Source organism: Spodoptera frugiperda, chromosome 20 (genome assembly GCF_023101765.2).
Source record: "Spodoptera frugiperda isolate SF20-4 chromosome 20, AGI-APGP_CSIRO_Sfru_2.0, whole genome shotgun sequence".
Lineage (NCBI taxonomy): Eukaryota > Metazoa > Arthropoda > Insecta > Lepidoptera > Noctuidae > Spodoptera > Spodoptera frugiperda.
Window position 1 is genome coordinate 3,533,374 of NC_064231.1, and position 25,473 is coordinate 3,558,846.

At 38.3% G+C, this 25,473-nt stretch overlaps 3 protein-coding genes across 3 annotated transcripts in view; 2 read left to right on the forward strand and 1 right to left on the reverse strand.

Annotated features, from left to right (window-relative positions):
- The window catches only part of LOC118262156 (uncharacterized), a 51,088-nt gene extending 43,915 nt beyond the window's left edge, over positions 1-7,173 (forward strand). The window contains exons 35-43 of the mRNA XM_035573318.2: positions 186-322; positions 577-660; positions 751-941; positions 1,318-1,530; positions 2,063-2,188; positions 2,611-2,699; positions 3,310-3,480; positions 3,936-4,022; positions 4,158-7,173. Of these exons, the coding sequence (XP_035429211.2) occupies positions 186-322; positions 577-660; positions 751-941; positions 1,318-1,530; positions 2,063-2,188; positions 2,611-2,699; positions 3,310-3,480; positions 3,936-4,022; positions 4,158-4,288 (1,229 nt within the window). The 3' untranslated portion in view covers positions 4,289-7,173. The remainder of the gene's footprint in view (positions 1-185; positions 323-576; positions 661-750; positions 942-1,317; positions 1,531-2,062; positions 2,189-2,610; positions 2,700-3,309; positions 3,481-3,935; positions 4,023-4,157) is intronic.
- Positions 7,174-11,701: 4,528 nt separating this feature from the next.
- On the reverse strand, positions 11,702-12,402 carry LOC118280877 (uncharacterized). The gene is made up of 2 exons (XM_050701448.1): positions 11,797-12,402; positions 11,702-11,707 (listed from the first exon to the last, which is right to left on the reverse strand). Exons 1-2 carry the CDS (start codon positions 12,400-12,402, stop codon positions 11,702-11,704), a joined length of 612 nt encoding a protein of 203 aa, XP_050557405.1.
- Positions 12,403-13,445: 1,043 nt separating this feature from the next.
- Positions 13,446-24,652, forward strand: LOC118261838 (vitamin K-dependent gamma-carboxylase). Its single transcript, XM_035572830.2, has 9 exons — positions 13,446-13,642; positions 15,506-15,679; positions 16,070-16,225; positions 18,483-18,648; positions 18,916-19,101; positions 20,009-20,172; positions 20,497-20,999; positions 21,900-22,395; positions 23,626-24,652. The coding sequence occupies exons 2-9, from the start codon at positions 15,517-15,519 to the stop codon at positions 23,994-23,996; spliced, it is 2,205 nt and encodes a 734-aa protein (XP_035428723.2). The 5' UTR covers positions 13,446-13,642; positions 15,506-15,516; the 3' UTR covers positions 23,997-24,652.
- The last annotated feature ends 821 nt before the right edge of the window (positions 24,653-25,473 follow it).

Here is a 25,473-nt window from a genome sequence, read left to right on the forward strand (position 1 = left end):
TCATTCAGGCCCAGGTGTGACAACAATATTCAACAAGCAATGAATGTCAATAATTTAGTTCCTCGGAAATTCTCATTATCTTAATATCTAAAAATACTCGTTCCATATCCCACCAAGTTAAACATAATTATGAAGTGTGAAAGTATTTGTGCCTCATATCAATATTAACTTGTTTCATCCAACAGAGTTCACGGGCCGCGTGTGCCCGGCGCCGTGCGAGGGCGCGTGCGTGCTGGGTATATCGGAGCCGCCCGTCACCATCAAGAACATCGAGTGCGCCATCATCGACCACGCATTCGAGAGCGGATGGGTGCAGCCTGAGGTACATACATCATGAATTTATTATTTAAACCTTAACTACCATTAAAATGAGCTCGAAATGGAGCTAAACAACGTGTATATACAAGTACAATATATCTCGGTTTTTGGATCTTTACTAAACAATTACTTAAGTTTTTCATAATATGGTTACTAAAATGATTATATCTCTTTATGAAAGAGTCAAACTAATTCTTTGTAGTCCTGATTTATTTATTACGGTCATATGTATACCTAATTATATTGATTTATTTACAGATCCCTACACACAGGAATGGAAAGACAGTTGCTGTTGTAGGATCAGGACCTGCGGGATTGGCGTGCGCACATCAATTGAATAAGGTAATAAAAAAAATATTTGTTTTCATTTTTAAGGGTCGTCATGTGAAACTAAATCCTAAACTATGACTAATCCTTATTTCCCCTCCGCAGGCGGGTTACACAGTGACAGTATTCGAGCGCAACGACCGTCCCGGCGGCCTGCTGCAGTACGGCATCCCCACCATGAAGCTCAGCAAGGAGGTCGTCGCCAGGAGGATCAAACTCATGACCGCCGAGGGCATCTCCTTCAAGTGCAACGTCGATGTAGGACGGGACATCTCTGCTAGTGATCTGGCTAATGAGTAAGGATTGTTTCTTATAATATTATGTCTAAATTAGCAACCAATTGAGAATAACCCATCTTCGGGGATAGTCAAACTGACTTGAAATTAGTCAGACAATTCCGTAAATCGTAAAATTATTATCTCATTCAAGATAATAATCTTATTCAACTATATGAAAAAAATGTTTGAGAAATATTAGTTGATTGAAGATTAAGTTACTTTAGACGAAGAAAAACTAGTCTTTAAGACTAGAAGAAGTTACAGTTGCAATATGATTATAACTTCCTTATGAAATGAGATACAACCACAAACATCTTGGTTAAATATTTCTAGAATAAAGATCACCCAGCCGTATGATACTCTGACTTACAATATTTCTACTTTCCTTCCTTAGATACAACGCCCTAGTCCTGTGCATGGGTGCGACCTGGCCGCGCGACTTGCCTCTGAAGGGTCGTCAGCTGAACGGCATCCACTTCGCGATGGAGTTCCTGGAGAGCTGGCAGAAGAAACAAATGGGAGCCACGCACCATCACCAGAACAAGGACCATCCGGAGCTGAACGCTAAGGACAAGGATGTACTCGTCATTGGAGGCGGTGATACTGGGTGCGTTATTATTAACTAGCTACTTCCGCGCGGTTTCACCCGCTCTGCTCGGCTCCTATTGGTCATAGCGAGATGTTTTATAGCCTATAACCTTCCTCGATAAATGCACTATACAACACAAAAAGAATTATTCAATTCGGACCAGTAGTTTCAAAGATTAGCGCGTTCAAACAAACAAACAATCAAACAAACTCTTCAGCTTTATAATATTATAGTATAGATTTATGTTATTGTTTTTGTTTTGTTATTTGGATGGTAAAGCAGAGATAGATTTTCAATTTTGTTGGAATATCTTCGGACCACTGATCTCAATATGCGCTTGCCAAGTAATAGAACTTGGGGTTTCATTCCTGGTGTGAACAAAGTGGCTCTTTCAGTTCTTCCTTGTAGATTTCTCATCTTTCTCTTTAAATTTTATGAAAGTCTTACAGCTGGTAAAAAGCTGACATATTTTTCTGCCACAAAAATTGTTTCCTTTTTTATTATAATAAAATGATATAATAACTTAATAACACTTACATTCTATCTCCAGATGTGACTGCATAGCGACCTCGTTGCGTCAGGGCGCCAAGAGTATCACAACGTTCGAGATCTTGCCGCAACCCAAACCCACTCGGGGACAGGATAACCCCTGGCCGCAGTGGCCACGAGTATTCAGGTTGGTTGAGAACAACAATAAGAACAAAGAAACACACACATACACACTTCTCGTCAGTGTCGTAAGATAAAGGTCGACATGTTTGGCAGAGACAGGGCAACAGCCCTCTATAAACTTAAACTGTTGTTTAGTTATTGTGATAAAAATAAAACTAATGAGTACTGTATATAAAAAACGTTTCTTTGGTAATATTGTTTGTAATCATAAGTACACTAACAGCCGCACTAAGAGACGTTTAATGATGATTGCTTAAACTATTCTTTAGTAACGATTTTGTATACAAAACAATTGCTGAGGACTGGGTTTAATAAAACCATTAAATGACTCTGAGTACGGCAGTAAGTGTTTAAATATCTGTAACCAGTCCCCCTATATATGCTTAGTAGAAAATTCGAATGTTAAACTTGATGTCTTGTTTACAGAGTGGACTATGGACACGAAGAAGTGAAACTGAAGTTCGGCAACGACCCGAGGAAGTTCTCCACACTTACCAAAGAGTTCTTGGATGACGGTGAGTTATTGTTATACGAGCTTACTTTTTAATACCTAGGAACGTAATTATCATCCTATTTGAATTTACATAATAAAGTAATTAGTATTACTTATTACTTTAAAATATAATTGCAGTCATATTTAAGAAAAAAGAGAAATATGTATTTAATAGGTTTTTTCGTAACGTCAAAAACTATTGTTTTCCATGAATTTTGTAAGAGATTGCAAATTCTAACGTCATTAATTGCGTCAATAAATTTGAAATTCGCATAATTGAAAATTATGCAGCTCGTTAATTTAAGCGTCATCGTTCTTTTTTCATGTTTAATGTTTTATGCAATTTATTTATTTAATTAAACAGTTAAACTTTAATATATACAAAATTAAAAGTAAAAGAGACATACTTAAAAGGCTACACATAATACTATGACCAATAGACCACATGCCATTATTAATTTGTTTAATTTTTGGTCAAATTTGCGTAATTAACTCGTGGTGTGACGGAACGCAGATATACGCGAGACACAAAGTATTTTTTATTGCGTCTTATATCCTACATACTGGCAATGATGTAGTTAAATGATTCTATTCTGAATACAATGAATGCTTATCCTTATATATCCCGCCAGGCGAGGGCAACGTATGCGGCGTGTCGGCCGTGGAGGTAGAATGGACGCGCGGCGCCGGTGGCCGCTGGGATATGAAGGAGGTGCCCGGCACCAACAAGGTGTACAAGGCGGACCTCGTGCTGCTGGCCATGGGCTTCCTCGGGCCCGAGCGATATGTCGCCAACCAGCTTGGTAAGTACACACTGTTATAGTATTTGAAATACATACATAACGTCACGCCTGTTTCTCTTGGGGTAAACAGAGACAATGGAACACCAATTGCTACGAGTATTTGAAACTAGCTTACTTCCGCGCGGTTTCACCCGCTCTGCTTGGCTCCTATTGGTCATAGCGTGATGTTTTATAGCCTATAACCTTCCTCGATAAATGCACTATTCAACACAAAAAGAATTATTCAAATCTGACCAGTAGTTCCGGAGATTAGCGCGTTCAAACAAACAAACTCTTCAGCTTTATAATATTAGTATAGATAATATTAGTATAGATAGGTGACAATTTTTAATCACATGTTAATTATCAGTAAGAAGATACATTGCAAAAGGGTGACGCCCTTAGCTACCAATTTGCAGATAACTTCAATACAAATGCAAAATTCAAACCTATATAATATTATTATTTGTTTCCAGACCTTCCCCTGGATGCTCGAAGCAACGTTGAAACGGAGAAATCGAACATTTACAAGACACCAGTCAGCAACGTCTTCGCTGCTGGAGGTATGTGTTTGCAACTAACTACACACATTTGAAATTATTTATATAAATTACAAATAATTACAGCTAGCACCATCGCAAAGCTAGAACATGCTACTAAGTAACAATAACTTTTTAAAATTAACCCTTTGTCTACAGACTGTCGTCGCGGACAATCACTGGTAGTCTGGGCGATAGCGGAAGGCAGACAGGCGGCTAGAGCAGTGGACACATACCTCTCAGGCAAATCCAGCCTGCCGGGGCCTGGCGGCGTCATATACGACCACTGAGCGATACTACACACGCAGTGGTACCGTGTATTAATACTACTATACACAATGCACCATAGGAGCAAGGATCAACATATATGGACAAAGACATCTTTAACAACTGGAGCATGTCAAAGACTGCGCAAAGGGGGATAGGGGAGGTGTCATCTACTCTTAGTCATCGAAAATGTAAAGGATGGTACCACCCGCGCCTTGGTGCCAGTTTTAATACAACATATTTCCGTCTCTAGGTAACAGTTCACATATTTATTTAAGATGTTGAACAACCCTTTTGTTCAACATCTTAGGGGAGAAGGGGAATGTATCAGAATCCCCCCGTAGTCATCGACGATAAAGTGCATGATACTATCCATCTTCCATCTCTCGATAAATAACTCGCATTTTTATGATTCAATCCAAGAGTAGGAATACAGGTGTCTTCCATGTATTTAGTTAGTCCGGGCAAACTATAGGACATTGTGTATAACAGTTGATTAGGCTAGCACAACGTTTTGTGACTGAAACGTCACTCATTCGCGTCCCATTTTGTGATGATTCGGCGGCTGAACAGAACAAGTAATTAACACCTACAAGCGATTTTTTACTTCAACCACTATGAAGTAAGGTCCATTTTCCCACAGTCGCCACATATCAGAACACAAAATATCTGCGTTTGTAGCATTAGGGCGAGGTTAGGCCGCTATAGACGCTTCGTTACCAGCGTTAAACAAAACTAGATCTTATATTAACGTAGGAGATTTGAAAATTACAATATCAATTTAATCACATCGTATTAAAACTATTTATTTTAAAAAGTGCGACAATAATGTTTAGGCTGCATTCTTGTAATTATTTGGAACAATTGAGTTTTATTTGCTTACCAAAAATACATGTAATTGTTCATAGTTTAATGCAGTTTGTTTGAACAAAGTACCCCTACGTATAAGTTGACGTACATTACATAATTTGTCGAATATTATTGTAGATCTTATCAATACTATAAGATAAAACATTATATATTGTAAAACTGTTTGATATAGTCATTTTATGTGTAATCACATTCCGTTTTTTAGACTTTTTGGTCGATATTACGTTTTAGAGAGAATTTTCATTGATTATTATTATACAAATCATGCCAAATATCATTTGGTTACGTATAAAATTTTCTTTAAATTAAAATATACTTCAGTAAAATGTGATGTTTATAAAAATTATTTTAATTACTTCGATATCAATGTGAACGGACAGTGATCTCCAGTGTCATATGAATTCGATACATTGTTGGTTAAATTATAGTAAATATATCTGTTTTTAATGTTATTGTTTAGATTGTACGACTTGTAGTCAGTATTTTATGTGAAATGTATCTTTTATAACTTCAAACTTACGGTCTAACAATGAATCAAATGGTTTTAATTCTTATTTTATTGGGTCTGTTTCACAATAACTAATTTAGTTCCTATTTGTCTAGAGGACAAATATAATTTAACACATTAGTATGAGCTTGCTTTACGTTTAAAATAATCGAAACGAGAGTATGTTCTGCGTTCTGATTGGCCGGCGCGAATAACCCCACCAATCACAGCGCCTTTTGATTACTTTGAACGTAAATCAAACTCATACTAAGGGTACTGATGTACTTTTTTAACAAAATGTGTTAAATTGTATAACAGTTTTAAAGCTATAGTCAAGCCATTACAAACTTGCAAACTGTCACGTCAAAAGTATGTGACTATCCCGTACAACTTACATAAGTGTGAGTGAGAAATCTGATAAAAATGACTTATAACAGTTCACACATTTATAATGGCCCGACTATTACAAATACTTAATCAGATATTGTGTAACAGGACCTAGAGGTAGTTGCTCACATAGATGGAATCATGTAACATACTTGTATACTAGAAATAACAGTATATGTCTAACTGCACTGGTTGAACTTAGAGCATTTATTTGATACAATCACCATGTATTTTCTATTGAGATTAATTTTATTTGTACAGTTTAAGACATAACTTATCGTTAACTAGAATCATAACTTCAGAAAAAGTAAAAAAAAATCGAATTAAGATGTTATTCAAACCTTCAAGAAAAGAGCATACTCCTTTTTAAAAGGTTGGCAACGCACCTGTGGCTCCTCTGGTGTTGCGGGTATCCATGAGCGGCGCTGATCGCTTACCATCAGGTGACTCGTTCGCTCGTTTGCCACCTATTCCATAAAAAAAGAACCAACACTATCAATAACCTTAGAAATTATACTGAACTAAAGTTATGATTTTAGTTACAATATAAGCTATATTGTCTGAAATTTACGATTCTATAACACAGAGAATTAACATAATGTTACGTGTAGAAGTTCCTACGTATTGTTATAAGTTTAAATGTCTCTTCATCTAGATATTAGTTTAATCAAGAATCTATTATGATATAACCAAGTATATATGGTATACTTTATTCACTGTTTAGTATTGATTTATTCTGTAAAAAGCATAACCATATTTTGTTACTCCCTTTAACTAACCATCGTAGCGATACGACTACATTAAATAAATATATGAAAGAGCTAATTATCATGTTTTTTGAATAGATATAGGTGCTTATGTATTAGGCCCTAGCAACTTTGTACCTAAAACAAAACTAATCTGTCCATCTGAAGAGACATTCAATTATGTGTCTATGTCTATACACTTTGTAAAAAATGTATTTTCAGTTGTATAGTAACTATGTATAGTGCACTACTTTAATGTATATGTTATATAGCCAAAACAATGTAAAAAAGTATATAACTTCATCCAAGTCATCCAGGTTTCACAAAATTATTAATTTTAATATAATTTTACTACATATTATTTAATGTTCCTTTGTTATTTTGATTTATTTGGAATAAACATTTTATTTTGATTTTATCAATATTTCTTTTTATTTTACTGTACCTTGCTCACTAAACCTACATCTGAATCTTATTATTTTTCACATAGGTATTTACTATCTCTATTTAAAAAAGAGCATTAACAAACTACACCACTATTATCTCAGTTAATTAAAGGTTGTTCTTTATATCTTATTCACATAATCATGAACATATTACTTAGTTAACCACATATAAAATGATTTCGTCCAAATATAGGTACAAGTATAATGCTATTAACCTATGTAGTTAAAAGAGTATTTGTTTACACGCAAAGACTTGCGTCAATTACACTTTGCCAGACATAAAAAAGTAATTTTTAGACCTTTCGAAGCTTATTCGCCCTTTTGATAGCAACAAAATTAAATCATTATGTAACTATTTAGGTAAACGTTGTCAAAGATATTTAGCCGTAGTATAGTTGTTGTTGAAAATAATGGACGAATATGTAATGAAACTATGATTGACAATAATAAAAGTCTATTATTATGTACGAAGCGAAGTCTGTAACGAATATTGTATTGGAAAAATAAATATTTCAGCATGTATTTGTGTTTATTAAATTTATTCATCCTCTAATTACTCCGTAATCCTTCAAACCTTTTGAGGAAGCCTAGCATTGGACTCATAGAACGCGTGCGCCTCAATGAGCCATCAGACCAACACAGACGGGTAGGGCTGATGCCTTATCGGGAGCTGCGACCTACCTAGCGGATTTGCCGGGGCTAGGGCTCCAAACGCAGGAGTGGGAACGGGGTGGTTTTTAGTAAGTAAGAGTCTGAAACTCCACTCTAAGAGAAAGAGAAAGATTAGGGTGTAGGTATTGTATCCACCAAATAAAAGTCCAAAGTTCACGAACAATCGGTTATATTTTGAATTAGTAAACAAAGCGGTTAGAACAAGCGATAGCAAGCACGAAAACACATTAGAATGAAGTTAGGATGATGTAAGAATATAAACTAGATGAGAAACGAAAAAAACAAGTTACTTAGATAGAAATTAACAATTATTAGGATAGAATTAACAATTATTAGCGACATAACGTGCGGGCGCGTGGGGCGCGTTTAGCGGTGCGGAGGCAAGCGAGCGCGTGAGTGCCTTGCGCAGCGGCGAACAATAGACTGGCGCGTGGGCGTCGTCGAAACCGATGTGTTCCGAACGACGCCCGCGGAGCGGCGGAGATACCCGAAGATCTCCGATCTCGTTGCTTGCGTCACTCGGGAAGCTTCATCGTTTAGCGGTGTTGCCGCTACAGTAGCCCCCCGGCGAGACCGTGACTACGGTCGATAGCAGTGAGGTAAGCGTACTCTTCTTCCGCTTCGTGTGGTTTTCACAGGCTCGTCGGTTGATGGCGATGACAAGTCGTTTGGAGGTGCGAGGTCTATTGGATCTGTGGTTGAGCTGTCCGTGTGACTGTCTTGGGTGACATAAGCTGGTTTCAGGCGATCAAGTGATATGTTGGTGCTCTTGCCTCTTACCTCAACTTCATAGAACTTAGGAGTCTTCTTTAGTACCTTGTAGGGACCAGCATAGGGTGGTTCTAAAGACTTGCGCACGTAATCTTGCCTTAGGAATACGTGGGTACAGTGCTGCATGTCCTTCGGTATGTAGAAGGTTTTGTTTCTGTGCCACTTAGTTGGTCGCGGAGACAAGTCAGCCATGTATTTTGCGAGACGTGTAGCGAAGCTGGTGATGTCTTCAACGGTGTGGTTGCTCGATGGCGACAGAAACTGGCCTGGTAAGCGTAGGGGCTCACCGTAGACCAACTCAGCTGAAGATGCTTGGACGTCATCCTTCCAGGAACTGCGAATGCCGAGCAGAACGATAGGTAAGACTTCTGTCCACTGTGTGTTGTTGTGGCACATGATGCCTGCCTTTAGCTGCCGATGCAACCTCTCGACCATTCCATTTGATGCGGGATGATAGGCTGTGGTGCGGTAGTGATGGGCACCTAGCAGTGATGTTAGCGCCTTAAACAGGCCGGACTCGAACTGCCGGCCGCGATCAGTGGTGATCTGCGAAGGGCAACCGAACCTCGATATCCACCCGGATACCAAGGCGGCCGCGCAGGTGTCGGCGGTGATGTCCTTGAGAGGTATGGCCTCAGGCCATCGTGTGAACCGGTCAACGATGGTGAGGCAATAACTGTAATTAGAAGATGGTATTAGCGGCCCTACGATGTCGAGATGGATGTGGCAAAATCTCGACGAGGTTAAAGGAAAATGGGAGAGAGGAGCGGATGTGTGGCGGGTAACTTTACAGCGCTGACAATGAAGACAGCGTCGGCACCACTCTCTACAGTCCTTACGAATCCCTGGCCACACAAATCTTTGTGTGACCAGTCGCACGGTAGCTGTACGTCCAGGGTGGCTCAGACCGTGAAGAGCATCGAACACTTGATTACGCAGCTCTGGCGTGACGTATGGTCTTGGTGGTTGAGTAGAAACGTCACAGTAGAGATCTATGTCCGAGCCAACTAGAGTAATCTTTTTCAGTTTTAGCGACGATCCTTTTTCTAATAGTGACTGAAGCTCGGGGTCTGACTCTTGAGATTGGGCTAAAGCCCTGTAATCAATTGTCGTTGTGACTTCTTCTACACGTGACAGGGTATCAGCTACGACATTCTCGGCGCCTGGTATGTAGCGAATGTCTGTAGTAAACTGAGATATGTAATCAAAGTACCTGTATTGACGTGGCGAGCAATTCTCCCTCGCATTCTTGTAGGCATATGTGAGTGGCCGGTGATCGGTGAAGACGACAAATTCCCGGGCTTCCACCATGTGCCGGAAATATTTGATCGCCTCGTAGACGGCAAGCAGCTCGCGGTCGTAGGGGCTGTATTTGCGTTGAGCTTGATTCAGCTTCTTAGAGAAGAACGCTAGTGGCTCCCACTGCGTTGTCTCGTTAGCGCGTTGTTGGAGAACTGCCCCTATAGAAACATCAGATGCGTCAGTTAGTATAGAGAGCTCTGCCTGTTCCCTTGGATGTGCAAGAAGCGTAGCGTTTGACAGCATACTTTTGCATTCTTTGAATGCTTCCAGCTGGAGCTGCGACATCTGTACTGGATCTGAGCCTTTGACCTTTTCTCCGCCTAGCATCGAGTTTAGAGGTGCTTGACTTTTTGCAGCGTTGGGTATGAATCTTCTATAAAAGTTCAACATACCAAGAAACCTCCGTAACTCCTTCACCGTGCGCGGAACTGGAAAGTCCTGTATTGCCTGGACTTTTGTGCTGAGAGGTTGGGTACCAGCTGCTGATACCTGGTATCCTAGGAAGGTAACCTCGGGCTGGCCCCACACACATTTCGTTGCGTTAATGAGGACGCCGTATTCCTGCAGGCGCGATAGTAGCTGGCGCAGGTGCCTTCTGTGCTGGTCTGGAGAAGAAGAATAAATTAAAATATCGTCTAGGAATCCAAAGCAAAAGTCGTCAAAGCCGGTAAGTACTTCGTCGATAAAGCGTTGAAAGGTTTGAGCTGCATTTCTAAGGCCAAAGGTCATATAAGGGAACTCAAACAATCCAAATGGCGTTGTTATGGCTGTCTTTGGTATGTCCGCTTCATTTACAGGTATCTGGTTATATGCCTTAATCAAATCAATTTTTGTGAATATGGTGGAGCCAGAAAGTCGCTGTGAGAAGTCCTGGATGTGACGTATGGGGTAGCGGTCAGGTACAGTACGTGCATTTAGGGCGCGGTAGTCGCCACACGGGCGCCACCCGTCATCCTTCTTCTTTACCAGGTGCAGAGCCGAAGACCATGGACTTTCGGAACGCCTTGCTGTTCCACTGGCTATCATGTCCTCGAACTCCTTCTTGGCGATTTTTAATCTTTCTGGATCCAAGCGTCTAGGTCTGTTTGCAACGGGCGGTCCGGGAGTCGTCTTTATAAAATGCACGGTGTTATGTTTAGGTTTGCTTGGATTAACAGTACCTGCGGGGCGTGTAACCTCTGGGAACTCACGCAGCAGCTGGTGGAACTCGGTCTCTCCGGTGACAGTTTTGACAGATGCCACGTTATCAGGAACCCGTTGAGAGGATGCTGCCACGAAGAGTGAGGTGGTGCCATCTATGAGCCTGTGGTTGCGGCAATCTATAAGCAGATTATAAAAACTTAGAAAATCTACACCTATAATTGGCTTAGAAACGTCGGCTATTGTAAATTTCCATGTAAATGAACGGCGAAGACCTAGGTTGAGGCTAAGCTGCACTGGTCCGTAGGTATTTATAATACTTCCATTGGCTGCCGTTAAACTAAACTTTGTTATATTGCAGGGCGTCTTGATTGCTGACCGAGGGTAAACGCACAAATCCGAGCCCGTATCGACAAGAAATAACATTTTTGAATAACGGTCAGCGACAAAAAGACGGCCTGATGCTAAAGGGCAGTCGTAGGCCGCTAATTCGGGCTGCCTTTCGAGTTTTCCGACTTCCATGTACAAGGCTGTATGCATTTCCTTGCCCGGCCACCATGCGTGAAGTGGTACCAACAATGCGGGTGGTTTTCTGGTGGCTGACGGGACCTGGACTTAGATCTACTTCGCCAGTTACCACTTCTAGACCGTGAATGAGATCGACCACGTACCTGACTTCGGTTATCCACTTTAGTAGATAGTGAACTCACTTGCCTGGTTAATTCCGCTATCTGACCTGCCATTTCTTTTATAAGGGTAGCTGTACCTGACTGTGCTATGCTTGCTACTTGCATGGGCCCTGCCGGCGCGATCTCGTTCACCGTGTCCGCTAAATCCGCCAATTTGTCCAACGGTAAATCCGGTTGCGACGCTACAACAGCTTGTAGGTTAGTTGGTAACCTGTTCGACCACAGAGTCCTCAGAAAGTCTTCCGGCACTGACGGCCCGGCTAGGTGCCGTAAATGACGTAGGAATTGTGATGGCTTACGGTCACCCAGTTCCTCGTGCATCAATAATTGTTTAACCTTGCGCTCGCGCGAGGCTGACAATCGTTTAATAAGTTCCGATTTTAGCTTGTCGTATTTGTTTACCGCAGGCGGGTTCGTAATTATATCCTTGACCTCGGTGGCGTAGCGATGTTCCAACGCCGATACGACCTGGTAGTATTTGGTGAGGTCCACTGTCACGTTTGCCAACGCGAACTGACACTCCATTTGCGCGAACCACATTTCCGGGTCGTCAGGCCAAAATGGCGGCGGACGGACGCCTACACGCGACGTTTCAGCTGTTAAACGATCTTCTTTGAGCGTTTCCATGTCGGGGTCACCAATATGTAGGTATTGTATCCACCAAATAAAAGTCCAAAGTTCACGAACAATCGGTTATATTTTGAATTAGTAAACAAAGCGGTTAGAACAAGCGATAGCAAGCACGAAAACACATTAGAATGAAGTTAGGATGATGTAAGAATATAAACTAGATGAGAAACGAAAAAAACAAGTTACTTAGATAAAATTAACAATTATAGATAGAATTAACAATTATTAGCGACATAACGTGCGGGCGCGTGGGGCGCGTTTAGCGGTGCGGAGGCAAGCGAGCGCGTGAGTGCCTTGCGCAGCGGCGAACAATAGACTGGCGCGTGGGCGTCGTCGAAACCGATGTGTTCCGAACGACGCCCGCGGAGCGGCGGAGATACCCGAAGATCTCCGATCTCGTTGCTTGCGTCACTCGGGAAGCTTCATCGTTTAGCGGTGTTGCCGCTAACAGCCAAGTTATAGGTCGCCCGAAGCGTCAAAACCACTGGATGCAGGCCGCTTTCTGCCTGCAGGATTACGTCTACTATAGTTATTAGCCTACCTAATTTTAGATGACCCTTACCTACTGTTCGTTTTCGTTCTTACTCCTGCTGTGAACCGGAGACACGGCAACCCGTAATCTTTTAGCTCGTTCACAGCTCCAGAATTTTATATGATACTAAGATCTTAGGTAGTGGATGTGTCTTTTTTATAATAACTGTCGTGAGACATACTAAATTAACTAAAAATCACGATTTACTCACGTACATTAATGGAGAAAAGCTCTACAAGTTTCGAGTCACAGAGAGTCACTCTTTTTAGTGTAGTAACTAGGAATATTTTTAGTTAATTTAGTAGGTGGACGTGTCGTGTAGGTACCTATTTATTTAAATCGTGCATCGTGCGTAGATTTGGCAACAATCAAGACAAAATATATTGCTATCCGACTATAGTTAATTAAATTAAATGAATATACGAAACATAGGTTACATCCCACCCACCTTCTGTTTTCCTACCGCGTCTCATTTTGATACAATTAACATAATCGAAGCACCAACACATGTGCACACATCGTTGAACTCCTCAAATTCCATAATTAATTTGACATAATTCGCGTTAGATAAATAGAGCATGTATTGGGAATATTATTCAAAAGTGTTAACATTTTATGATCGAGGAAAGTGACTTCAGTTGAGCTCTTGATTTCGTTGAGAAAACTTTCTCCCCGTGGTTCCCGGTAGCAGTTGTTTTAATTGTGGTAAGTTAACACCCTTATTTATTAATTAAAAATAACGGTTTACGCACGTACCTAAACGACATTGCCTCCATTGCCTCGTCCACATACGCTGCTCAAGAGTCCCTTTGTGACTCGAAATTCGTAGCTTTTCTCAGAATATTTACGTGAGTACCTTAACCGTTATTTTTGTTTTTTTTTTATGGATCACGCCGGTAAACGAGTAGACGTATCACCTGATGGCAAGCAATCGCCGCCGCCCATGGACACTTGAAACACCAGAGACATTACAAGTGCGTTGCCGGCTTTTTGGATTTTAAGGGTTGTTGTTCGGAAATCGGAAATTGAGAAGATTGGGAAGGGGGGAATTGGGTCTCCGGTAACCTCACTCACACAACGATACACAACGCAACCGTTGTTTCACGTCGGTTTTCTGTGAGGCCGTGGTATCACTCCTCCGGTCGAACCGGCCCATTCGAAGCATGGCTCTCCCACACTTGAACACGGTTAATTTAGTATAGGTATGTCTCACTACTATATCCTATCTCTTTTACAGAACAGGTCTGTTTAAAATCCCTTTTCTTCTTATAAAACTCACTAATAATGCCTGTGGCATTAAGCCCACCTTGTACACATTTATGTACACGAAGTATAAATAAATAATACTCAACATTTTAAATACCCGACAATAGGTCATCGTACTTTAAAATTACTCCAAGTACATAACAGTAAACTTATATAAAGAAAATTTAATGAGACCTATTTATAAGTTAATTTTCATTCAGAAATGTCTAGCATCGTGATTTTAATAGACACGTTCCGGTCACACGCTTGTCTTCAAGGGTCAATAATCCACGCTTAAAATAAAACTATATATGTACCTAAGTACATTATTTTAGTCACATTGTATGTATTAAGTATTATAACTACCAATATTATGACGCAGTGTAAACTCTAACACGGAAACAATGTAGCTAGGTACTCAAAACATCGATAAATGATAAAACAAATTCAACAATTTAGCATTTAGGTGCTAACTTAAACAAAACAAGCTATACGCCATTAATGCGTCATTTTCATAGCCAACCGCTAAAAACAATGCATGTCAATATTTTCCAGGTTTTTTATCGAGTAAAACAATTGGGTAGTTTCCTCAGACATAAATAAATTATTTCGACTTCGGAATACAATATACCTATTAAAAAATAATCACACTTTTTTTCTTGATGATCTACTTCATTTTCTAGAAGTAAATCGGCTATTTGACGTAAAAATGATCTGAGGACGTCGTAACGCTCTATTTCATTCAAGCAAATATCGTTTTGACGTTTCGAAAAATGTATTGAATTTGGCTAGTAGGAAACTTGCCTATTAGCAGCTAATACATAAAAAAGTGAATGCCTAAATAGTTAGTTACCTACTTTATTAGGTAGGTGAATGGACTGTACGTACAGTCTCCACATTTATTATAGGTACAAATCATAGAATAAATAATGTAAATGTAGTGTCCGGTTATATTGAATTGGTGAACTAATTTCATTACAAAAATGCTAATAGCATTTTTACCGATATTCATTCAAATAAATTAGAATCAGTAGCCACGGGTCTCACGCATGTTGAAAATAACTGAAAGTACCTATTTTCGTTTTATGAAGTCTTGCATAGGTAAACCAGAAATTAAATGTACTAGTCACCTTAAGAATGCCTGCTTGAATACTGAGATTCTGAGTTCAGAAACAATTGATCCCTGAGTAATCTGCCATAAAGTCACAGATACATTTGTTTATGTATCAAGTAGTTTAGTAAGTCAAAAGAAGACTTATCTAATAATTTTATCCTATTTTAAATCATAATTAAGTATAGTACAAATTAATTTTAACGTTACAGCACAATTAAATATGAAAGCTAAAGAGAAACTATCAGTGCTATATCAGAAGATGGACGATAAGTTTGTCCAGCAGTTTGGGTTCAAAATAAAAGAGGTCACATTCGACAAGGTGCTAGACTATATGTATGCTCCCAAGGACTCTTCCAGTTTGGCTGTCACCAGGATTTTGTTTGGTAAGTGTAATGTGTCTCTTATTATATGCACAGCTTTTTTTAAGGTAGGAATATCATTCAATGTTTCATCCCTCCTTGGGTGAGGCGAGAGGGAGTGTCAGGCTCTTACTGACTAATAACCACCCCGTTCCTTCTCTTGCTTTGAGCCGGAGCCCCGGTAAACCCACCAGGTTGTCCGCAGCTCCGGTTATATCTGCACAGCTAGCAACATGTTGCGTGTTCGATTTCTGCACGGAATAACTCTTTGGGTCTTCCACAAATTCGTAGTCTCCACGTCTGGGTGTAAATGCAAATTTGTATACCTATTTACTGAACATCTAGCAAACTACAGAGGGTTAATATTTACGCATGTATGTAGGTCTTTAAATTTTCTCATTCTGCCTAATCCAGGTCTAGCAATGCTATTCGACATCCCGGATGAGCGCGGCGGTGCCACGATGGTGAAGCGCTGGGGCGATCCCAACACCTGCCACTTTCCACTCCTGCCGTTTGTTACATCAGTCGGCATGCCTTACATGGCACTCGTTTATGCTACGCTGTGGATTGGTAAGATCGTTTTATTTATTTATTTAATCTTCATCACAAAAATTACAGTGAATGGCGGATTTGATGCCTTCTTGACAGTCAACCATAGTCACGTTTTAGATGTTGAGATTCAAAATTTTGTTGTTAAAATAATTCCTCTATGCATCACACTACAATAGAGGAAGAACTTAATTAACAAGTTCATTAAAATTTAAAACAGTAAAAGAGTGATTATATACGATTATTTATATACAGATAGATCTTTAAAATGGGTCTACCTTTATTAGTAGAATTTTTTTGGTCATAATTTTATTTTGCATAACAACGCATGGCAGAAACTTCATTTCGCAGAAAATCATTTGGTATACCATCATTTGTAATACATTAAAAACGCATAATTTTGTAATTCAGAATCATCTTTAGGCATAAATTGATACGCATAATAATTGAAAGGTAGAACCATCATATTGCAGAATGTTCACTGTCAGAATCGTCTTTTGGCATAAATTTCATAACCATAATAATTGAAAAACTCATCTATCACGCAAGCATGCGGCATGCAAGCAAGCATGCAGCATGCAAGCAAGCATGCAGCATACAAGCAAGCATGCAGCAAGCAAACAAGCATGCTAGCAAGCAAACAAGCATTCTAGCAAGCAAGCAAGCAACAAGCATGCTAGCAAGCAAGCAAGCAACATGCAAGCATGCAGCATGCAAGCAAACATGCAAACAAGCAAGCAAGCAGCATGCAAGCAAGCAAGCAAGCAAGCAGCATGCAAGCAAGCAAGCAACCAGCATGCAAGCAAGCATGCAGCATGCAAGCAAGCATGCAGCATGCAAGCAAGCATGCAGCATGCAAGCAAGCATGGTTTCTGTCACGGCTCCGGCGCTGCGGGGCTCCGGCGGCCCCACGCGTGCTAATCGTCGCAGACGGCTTTCGCTCACCACCGCAACTTCGGCTTGTTGGCCGGCTTCGCCGGCCAGCCTTAGCTGCGGCGGCTCGCTCAAAGCCGCCTGCTCCTCAGCCCGCGGGCCGCCTCGCCCCTCCGCGCCTACGCGATTTTAAATTGCACTCTAGGGGTAGGGCAGACAAGACTACGTGCAGTCGGTTTTGCAGCGATTCGGTTCTGTCACTTCACTAACTTTTATTCTACCATCTTCTTAATATGCCAAGCTAAATTATGCCAAACAATCGTAGCTCTAAATAAACGTTATGTGAAACAAAATTATGCAAAATTAAGCTTTGCCAAACGTAATTATGCCAAATAAAATTCTACCATCTTAAAAGTATGCCTTTGAAAATTCGGACATATAAACATTCGACAAAACAATAATTATATTAAATGATTTTTATGCCATATATATATTCGTTTAAAGAAGATTCTGCCAAGTGTGTTATGCCAAACAAGTTTCGGAGCATTAAAATTCTGCCAGATAGAGGGAACCCCTTTAAAATTAACAACAAATGCATTTGGAAAATGTACTACAAGTAACACAACTTATATACGTTCAAAGAACCTTCCCTACCCTTAGTATTATACATATCCCTTTCCATATCGAATAATACTCAATTTGAATCAATATTGATTAAGTCAGGAATAATAGGTGATTTGACGTCAATCACTAGATTAATCCGAATTGAAAAATAAAAGTATATTTAATAACAAGAAGCTGAAGAGGTACCAAGAGCAAATACATTAAGCACTCTGCAGTGCTATTCAAATCTCATTAAACTTAAATTGAAGTGTTAACAAAGTGACATAGAGTGCTAAAAAGTTATCGATTACAATTTAAATTTATATATAATAATGTTTAGCGTTAATATGCAAGAAATAAAAACTACTATAAATAAACACGATAGACTCAGACTCAGACAAGATCATTAATTTTTTTCCATTACATCAAGAAGGCACTTTTGAACGTCAAACTAATTAGGTATTAAAATGTCAGTCTTTCGGTGAGTCTTCTAGTCAATCTGTTTGCTCCTATAGAAGCTAATTATTAATAGTCCCATACAGGCCTTATCTAGTTATTTTAGAGATACGTGTAAAAGTTCTATCTTAGACTTGGAACTTAAAACGGGATATTTACCATGTTAAGTTCCAAGTCTAGTGTTAGTGACCATGTCAGTTTAAAAAACTTATAAGGTTCTATCTTGTACCCAATTTACAAAAATAAATATCATTTATCATAGGCCCATAGTCTCATAATTAGTTAACTATCGCGGGCTATGAGTGATAATGTCCTACTCGCATTAGCATAATCTCCTCTTTCCCAGGAGCGCTCTGCATCATGCTAGGCTACAGGTTCCGTATAGCGGCGCCCGTGTTCACCGCGTGCTACTGGTACCTGTTCCTCATTGAGAAGAGCTTCTGGAACAACCACAGCTATCTGTTCGGGCTGGTCGCCATGCTGCTCAGCTGTACGGAAGCTAATTGCTATTGGTATGCAATGTTTCTATCTTCATGACCACTCTGATTGCAATGAACTACTGATATTTTATACGATTTTTACCAGTTTTGCCTAATTATTAAGTTTAAAATGAGTACTCTGAACCCAGAAAGGCATCAGCTACACTTAACAGTTTTGATGACCCAAATGCGATCCTCAGATCATACGTGGGGATTATAGCAAAACCTCTTTTTCAACATAAATCTTCTGCATCTACTCTATTGTCTCTATTATACCTCCTAGGTATTTATTATTCACAGGTCCCTAGACACTTATCTAAACCCTACAACAAAAAAGTCAACAGTGCCATACTGGAACTATTTCCTACTGAAGTACCAGTTCTTCATCCTGTACTTCATGGCTGGCATGAAGAAGGGTACGGCGGAGTGGCTCACTGGTTACTCCGTGCAGAACCTCAGCGAGCATTGGGTGTTTGATCCTTTCAAGTAAGTAGGGAGTATGTAGCTCTGTCATTTCTTACTTTGAATGGTAGTATTTATGTTGCTGATATGCCTTAATAAAATAAAATTAAGCAGCAGAACCTGCAATTTAAAGCCGAAAAGTTTAGAATTATCTTTAAGCCCCGAAGTACGTGTCACAACCGGAGGCCACATTTAATCAAATCAAAGTCAAAAGCATTTATTCGAATCAAATAAAATGAAATTCCATTATCAGGTACTTTTTAAACGTAAACAAATAAATAATCTGTCAGTCTATCCATCAGTGAAGCTAGGGGCTTGTTCCAAATTGTAACTTCAAATGGAGAAGAACGTGAAAGAAACTCTATTCGTAACTCTTGTAGAAATGTAAATTTCAAAATAGTTGGTAAGTAGGTAAGTAAAACAGATGGATATGTTAAATTTTTCTCTTCTTATCTTGAAAAAAGCGAAGCCATATATGAAAAACCTCAATTAACGGGTATTTTTCGCGTGAACTTACTGAAATATGGATATTCAAGTTATCTATTAATTGGAGATCATTTGACATTTAGGTCAATATTTTATTTAATTTACAAACAATCAATGCACCTAATGTCTATTCAATTGTTTGCAAATGAATGAAGTATTTTTGCTGAAGGAATTTGAAAAACAGTATCTAACGAAAACAGTTTTAGTTTTATTTTTATAAAAATAATTTAATTATTTCAACAAGCAAGGTCGAGTTGGTTAACTGTTGTCATTTACCTACATTAAGCTAGCTTCGAGCTCACTTCCAATGCCTCTAAACCTCTAATTGACCATTACAGAATAACCTAGCTTCTTTAGATTCGGAAAAATCCTTCTTCTACTTTTTAACCGGAGCCTTCTAATTTCCTCCCTAGTTCCAATTAATAAAGTTCTCTTTTATTTGCAGATACTTCCTGACAGTCCCTCAGACGGATTACCTGGTGGTGCACTGGTTTGTCTTCATGTTCGACCTGACGGTGGCCATCTGGATGATGTACTCCAGTACCAGACACGTGGCTATGGTCTTCTGTGCTCTGTTCCACCTGATGAATAGCAGGCTGTTCCGTATTGGTAAGATCTTTCGCAGATGAACTTTGTTGGCAGCTCAAAATAATCAAACAATCAAATAAAATAAACTTCCGCCAGCGGCTTCGCCTGCGTGCCCGTAGGATAAAAAGTATTCTACATATTATTCCAGACCAAAATCTACCCCTGTTCCAAAGTTCATTCGCACCTATAATATTAGTTAGATTAGAAATAATTAAAAATGGCCATATATTATGACAAGGAGGTAATACAAAGTTTGTTGAGACGAGACGGGATAGCTAGTTTATTAATAAGTCAAAAGTCTAAAACAAATTTAAAAGCCTAGCATTTATATTCTTTCTCTTTCAGGTATGTTTCCATGGGTGTGTCTAGCAACGATGCCATTATTTTACCCATTCGACTGGCCCAAAACACTAGCATCGTATTCAAATTGTATCTACCGAAGGGCAAAGCAAAACATCTGCTCAAAAATTAAAGAGTTTCGGAAGGAATCAAATTGTGAATGTCTGACAAAAGATTCAATGGATCAGTTCAATTCTGATAACAAAAACATGGTGATCAAAGAAGATGATGAAACAGTTATAAATAAAATTAATGGGAATGGTATAGAAGAAACAAGTAAAGTTGAAACCAAACCTGATATTTGTAAGGAATTAGCTAAAATCGACGATGAAGATGATATTGAAAAAGACAAGAGAAAAGTTGTTGATAAAGAAGAAACATCATCAAATGAAGCAACTACAGACAATGATTTGCACAAAGTTAACAAAAGAAGGAAAGTAACACTGTATTTGATTATGACATACGTTTTCATTCAAGCCTTTCTACCTTATTCACACTTTATAACAAAGGTAAATTAAATAACAATAGTACTTATTATATTATTAAATTGAATAACAATACTCTTACACTATAATTATAATTTATTTGCTTTTTGGTATATTTAGCAGTTGCATAACGTAGGTACATGCGTTGACTGTAATCCGTTACGTCATTTGGGTGTATATTGATTAAAAGTTTATTCATTTATGATGTCTAATATATGGGATATATGGGATAAGGGTGTGTTCATCTATCAATAGAATATTAGTAGGTACTGGATTGGCATCTAGATTCGGCTCATCATTTCCAGCTTCAAGCTAGAGATATAATAAGGAAAGATTAAAACGAAAAGCGCAGTTTCAACTACCCACAGAATCTTTAACTGATTTAAGCTCACATTTCTTTCTAGAACTTGCTCATTGAATACTTCCACTAATGGAAACGTCGAGGCATGAATTTTAAATTAAATTCTCACAAAGTTTTCTTAAGCTTGGAGAGTCATCAGCGAGCTGCTGCAATGTGGGCGTCGACGGGCGAGCGTGGGCGGTAGCACGATGCTCTCTTGAAAAATTAAACAGCCTTTTTAAGTTTGACCTAGAATCGCAATTCGCGTGATTATTAACATTCTTTTTAAGCGAAGTGATCGCAAATTAACATGTCAATTAGTATTACCAAATTCAAATTAATTATTTTTCATTCACTTTATTGTTTTTAAAAGGGTTTAATGAACTAAACATTTTAGATGACCACCTAGGCTATTCTGATATGGTCAATTTGAAACATTCGAAGTGGGATTAATCGTCTTCTCGCCGGTAATTAGTTAAGATTATTATAAGAACCAATGATATGGCGGTAGAGTTCACTTCGAATTACAGAAAAGCCTAGCTGCTTATAGGTATATAGATGAACTTAATAACACTTCGTTCCAGGGCTACAACAACTGGACGAACGGTCTGTACGGCTACTCCTGGGACATGATGGTCCACACGTGGGATGTCAGCACAGTCATCGTCAAAGTTGTGGACAACGATAGCAAAGAAATGATGTACATCGACCCTCAAATGTACACGCTCAACGACAGATGGTCCAGACACGGAGACATGGTCTACCAATACGCGCGTTGTCTAAAGAATAATTTGGACAAAGTGAGGAAAGTAAATTGGCGTCATCCATCGAAGGTTTTGTCTAGAAACATTTCTATCTACGTTGATATCTGGTGTTCAATGAACGGCAGGTTTGTCCAAAGGATGTTTGATCCGAAGATGGATTTGTTGAAGACGTCATGGTCCCCATTTTGCAAGGTTCCGTACTTGATGCCTCTGTTAGATGAGGCGGTACATTGGAGGAAGGACATGGACGACATCAGGAACGATGTACATTCTTGGAGTGAGCACAGTGATGTCGTTTTCTTTGCTGATTTTCCAGGTTGGTATTAGTAACTACGGGTACTACTAACGACTGTCTCATTGGTCGAGTTGTCGCAAGTGCGGCTGCTAGACAAGGAGTTTCGGGTTCAATTCACGTAATTTAAGTTTAATTTAAGTTTTAGGGTTTAATTTAAGTCACGGGTCGGGCAAAGTTTAATGGGCTATGCTATACTATGCACGGAGTCTGGAATTGTGCCCAGTATATGGCAATAGTCTCACCCCCTATTACATGGGACATATAATACAAATGGTGAAAAGTAGTTGTACATTGTATAGCGGCATTACGTATTTCGGGCATAAGAGGCGTGACGTTGTGTGTGTACTTTTTTAAATCGAGCTCCTAAATGGACTTTCTACCTTAGCAATAAAGTTGAAAATCTATCGAAGTTGACTAGGATAACTTGACGTGCCCATACATTCAATGCGAAGATTGCATTATTTTCGAAGATAGATTTATTAGTGTCTGAAGACACTCCCTTCGGTCCTCTTTACCTCTGAGAACACGGAAGTACTGTAGTGTTAGACCTCAGTTAGGATTAGTCACTAAAAATATAAATACTTATTTTACTAAACATGACTTTCCAAGGTGACTCTATTATAATATGACATATGTAATAAAATTGGCAAATTACATGTAATTTGCATACATACCTGCTGTCTACACGTGACACAAGGTCGGTCAATGTTGGTCAATGTATTATCCTATTTGACGTAAGTTTCATATACCGTACTTTTTCTAAAAAAGTTATTTAACAAAGCAAAAAGTAAAATATTATATTTGTATTTTTAGGACATCATTCTTTGTAGGTAAATTGTGCTAGAGATATTAACTTCTTTTGATCTTAAACTTTAAAATCTGATTTTTGATTACCTACCTAATACGAAAAGAGCTCAAAATACCTATATATTTATATAAGAGACTACATAAGTACTTACTATCGTAAACAAAGATCTCCTCGTCAATGTTTACTATATTTAACTAAAAATAACGGTTTACTCACGTACATTAATAGAGAAAAGCTCTACTAATTTCGAGTTACATGCAACCTACTCCGAGTAGGCTGCGCGACGTCGCCGCGTCTGCGCACGCCACTCATGATGAGGTATCCCTTTGTGACTCGAAATTAGTTGAGCTTTTCTCCTTTAAAGTACGTGAGTAAGCCGTGATTTTTAATTAATTTAGTATGTCTCACGATAGTTTTTACTATATTATTTTTTATTTTCTCAGGCTACGATCAAGAGAAGTACATTCCAGAAGAATTGCAAAACGTCACTCTAACTGTCCTAGAAGGTGACGTCGTCTTCGAGCCTGAAGTGACCAATCAGCGCATAGGACAGTCCTTCAAACTAACTAGAGGAGATAGCATCAAGATCATACCAGGAACATTCCACAAAGTCCTGAATATTGGAGAGGAACCTGCTTTTTACATGTATACCTTCTTCAACAACACACAAGGGGATACAAAAGAAATGACGACAAATGTGAAACTGCCCATTTTCAAAGAATTGTACCGTAGATTATATAGCATGTTCGTTTTTGCAGATTTAGTCATCAACAATATATTTCAATTGTTTAAATTTCCTCAATGCACTTCTTAAATTGGTCAGACACGAATGGTGGTTAGTACGCTTAGTATGAGTTTGCTTTACGTTTAAAATAATCATAACTAAATATTTTCGCCCAGGGTACCTATCAGTGGCCCTTAGGCCGGCACTGCTGACCTCCGCCATGAAAAAAGAATTTGGCTATAGTTTAGAGTTCTTACCGGGAAATATAGGAATCTACTTAGATATAATACACCTGTATAATCTGTATTTCCATAAAAACACTATTTGCATTGCATAAATTAGTACCCACCTATTAGCACTTAAGTTTGTAGTACTTATATTTTCAATTTTGGTACCTAAAATGTCCATTTAAATCTCAATTAATTTACTTAATTATCACTGTTTTTAATTTTAAGTATTATAAATGCAATATTTTATATGCAAATGCCTCAAGAGATTTTTCTCAATTATTCAAAAACTAATGATATTTAAATATATTTAAAGAGGTACATAATTATTAATAACTTCAAAAATAATATTAGTTTATTTAAAGTCAAAATTATATTATTTATTTCAAATAGCAAATATTACAATACAAAAAAACAAACGTAAGTGTCTGTCGATCAATTCTCTAGTGAAGTTATTGTGTACATACTTTAATACTTTAATTAATATTGTTTATCGCAAACGACATTGTCTAAAAACTAATAAATACACTACACAATACAAACTGACTTTTATTATACCTATTTAGATTAGCTAAAAAACATACCTGTACTTACCTACGTCAATGCGATTCCGGGATTATTAATATAAAAATATAATAGAAGGATTAAGTTATTGGGCTTGTTATAGTTAGTGTTAGTAAATTGATTATCCAAGTTAAAACAATAATAAAATATGAAGTCTTTAGTCAATAAAAAACATGCTCATGATATTTTATCTTGTGTCAAAACTTTGAAAAAGCCTGGTTTGCAAATATTTGTGTTGCCATTCTGTACAATTTTATTGAGTTTTGTCACCAACTCATAATGTCAGTGGACAGTGAATGAAGTTAGTTACATGAATACTCATTAAAACTTTGCTATAAATACAACTTCAATATAAAATAAATTAAAACATGATTTCTAGATTATTGATCTACAATTTCTTTATTTTTTACTTTCAAGTTTAGATGAAATGAACGCAGCAGAAACCAGTGTTACCAATTCATCAAAAACATACAACTTGTACTTTATTATTCTAAAAAATAAAACACGAATTTAGAATGTTCATTAATATGTTCGGTCAAACTCAATCATAATGTACTATTATATGACATAAAAATGTAAAGCTCGACTTACTTTTCTGAACATTATAACTATTTCAAGGTATGAGTTTATTTAAAAATTAACAAAAAGTAAGATTGTTTAATGAAGTCATGAAATTAAGTTTAAATGTGTATTACTTGGTCACTTGATTATTTATTCTTTAAAGAAAAAAATAATTATACCAGAAATCGCTTTAAATATTGCAAAACATGTTTCTA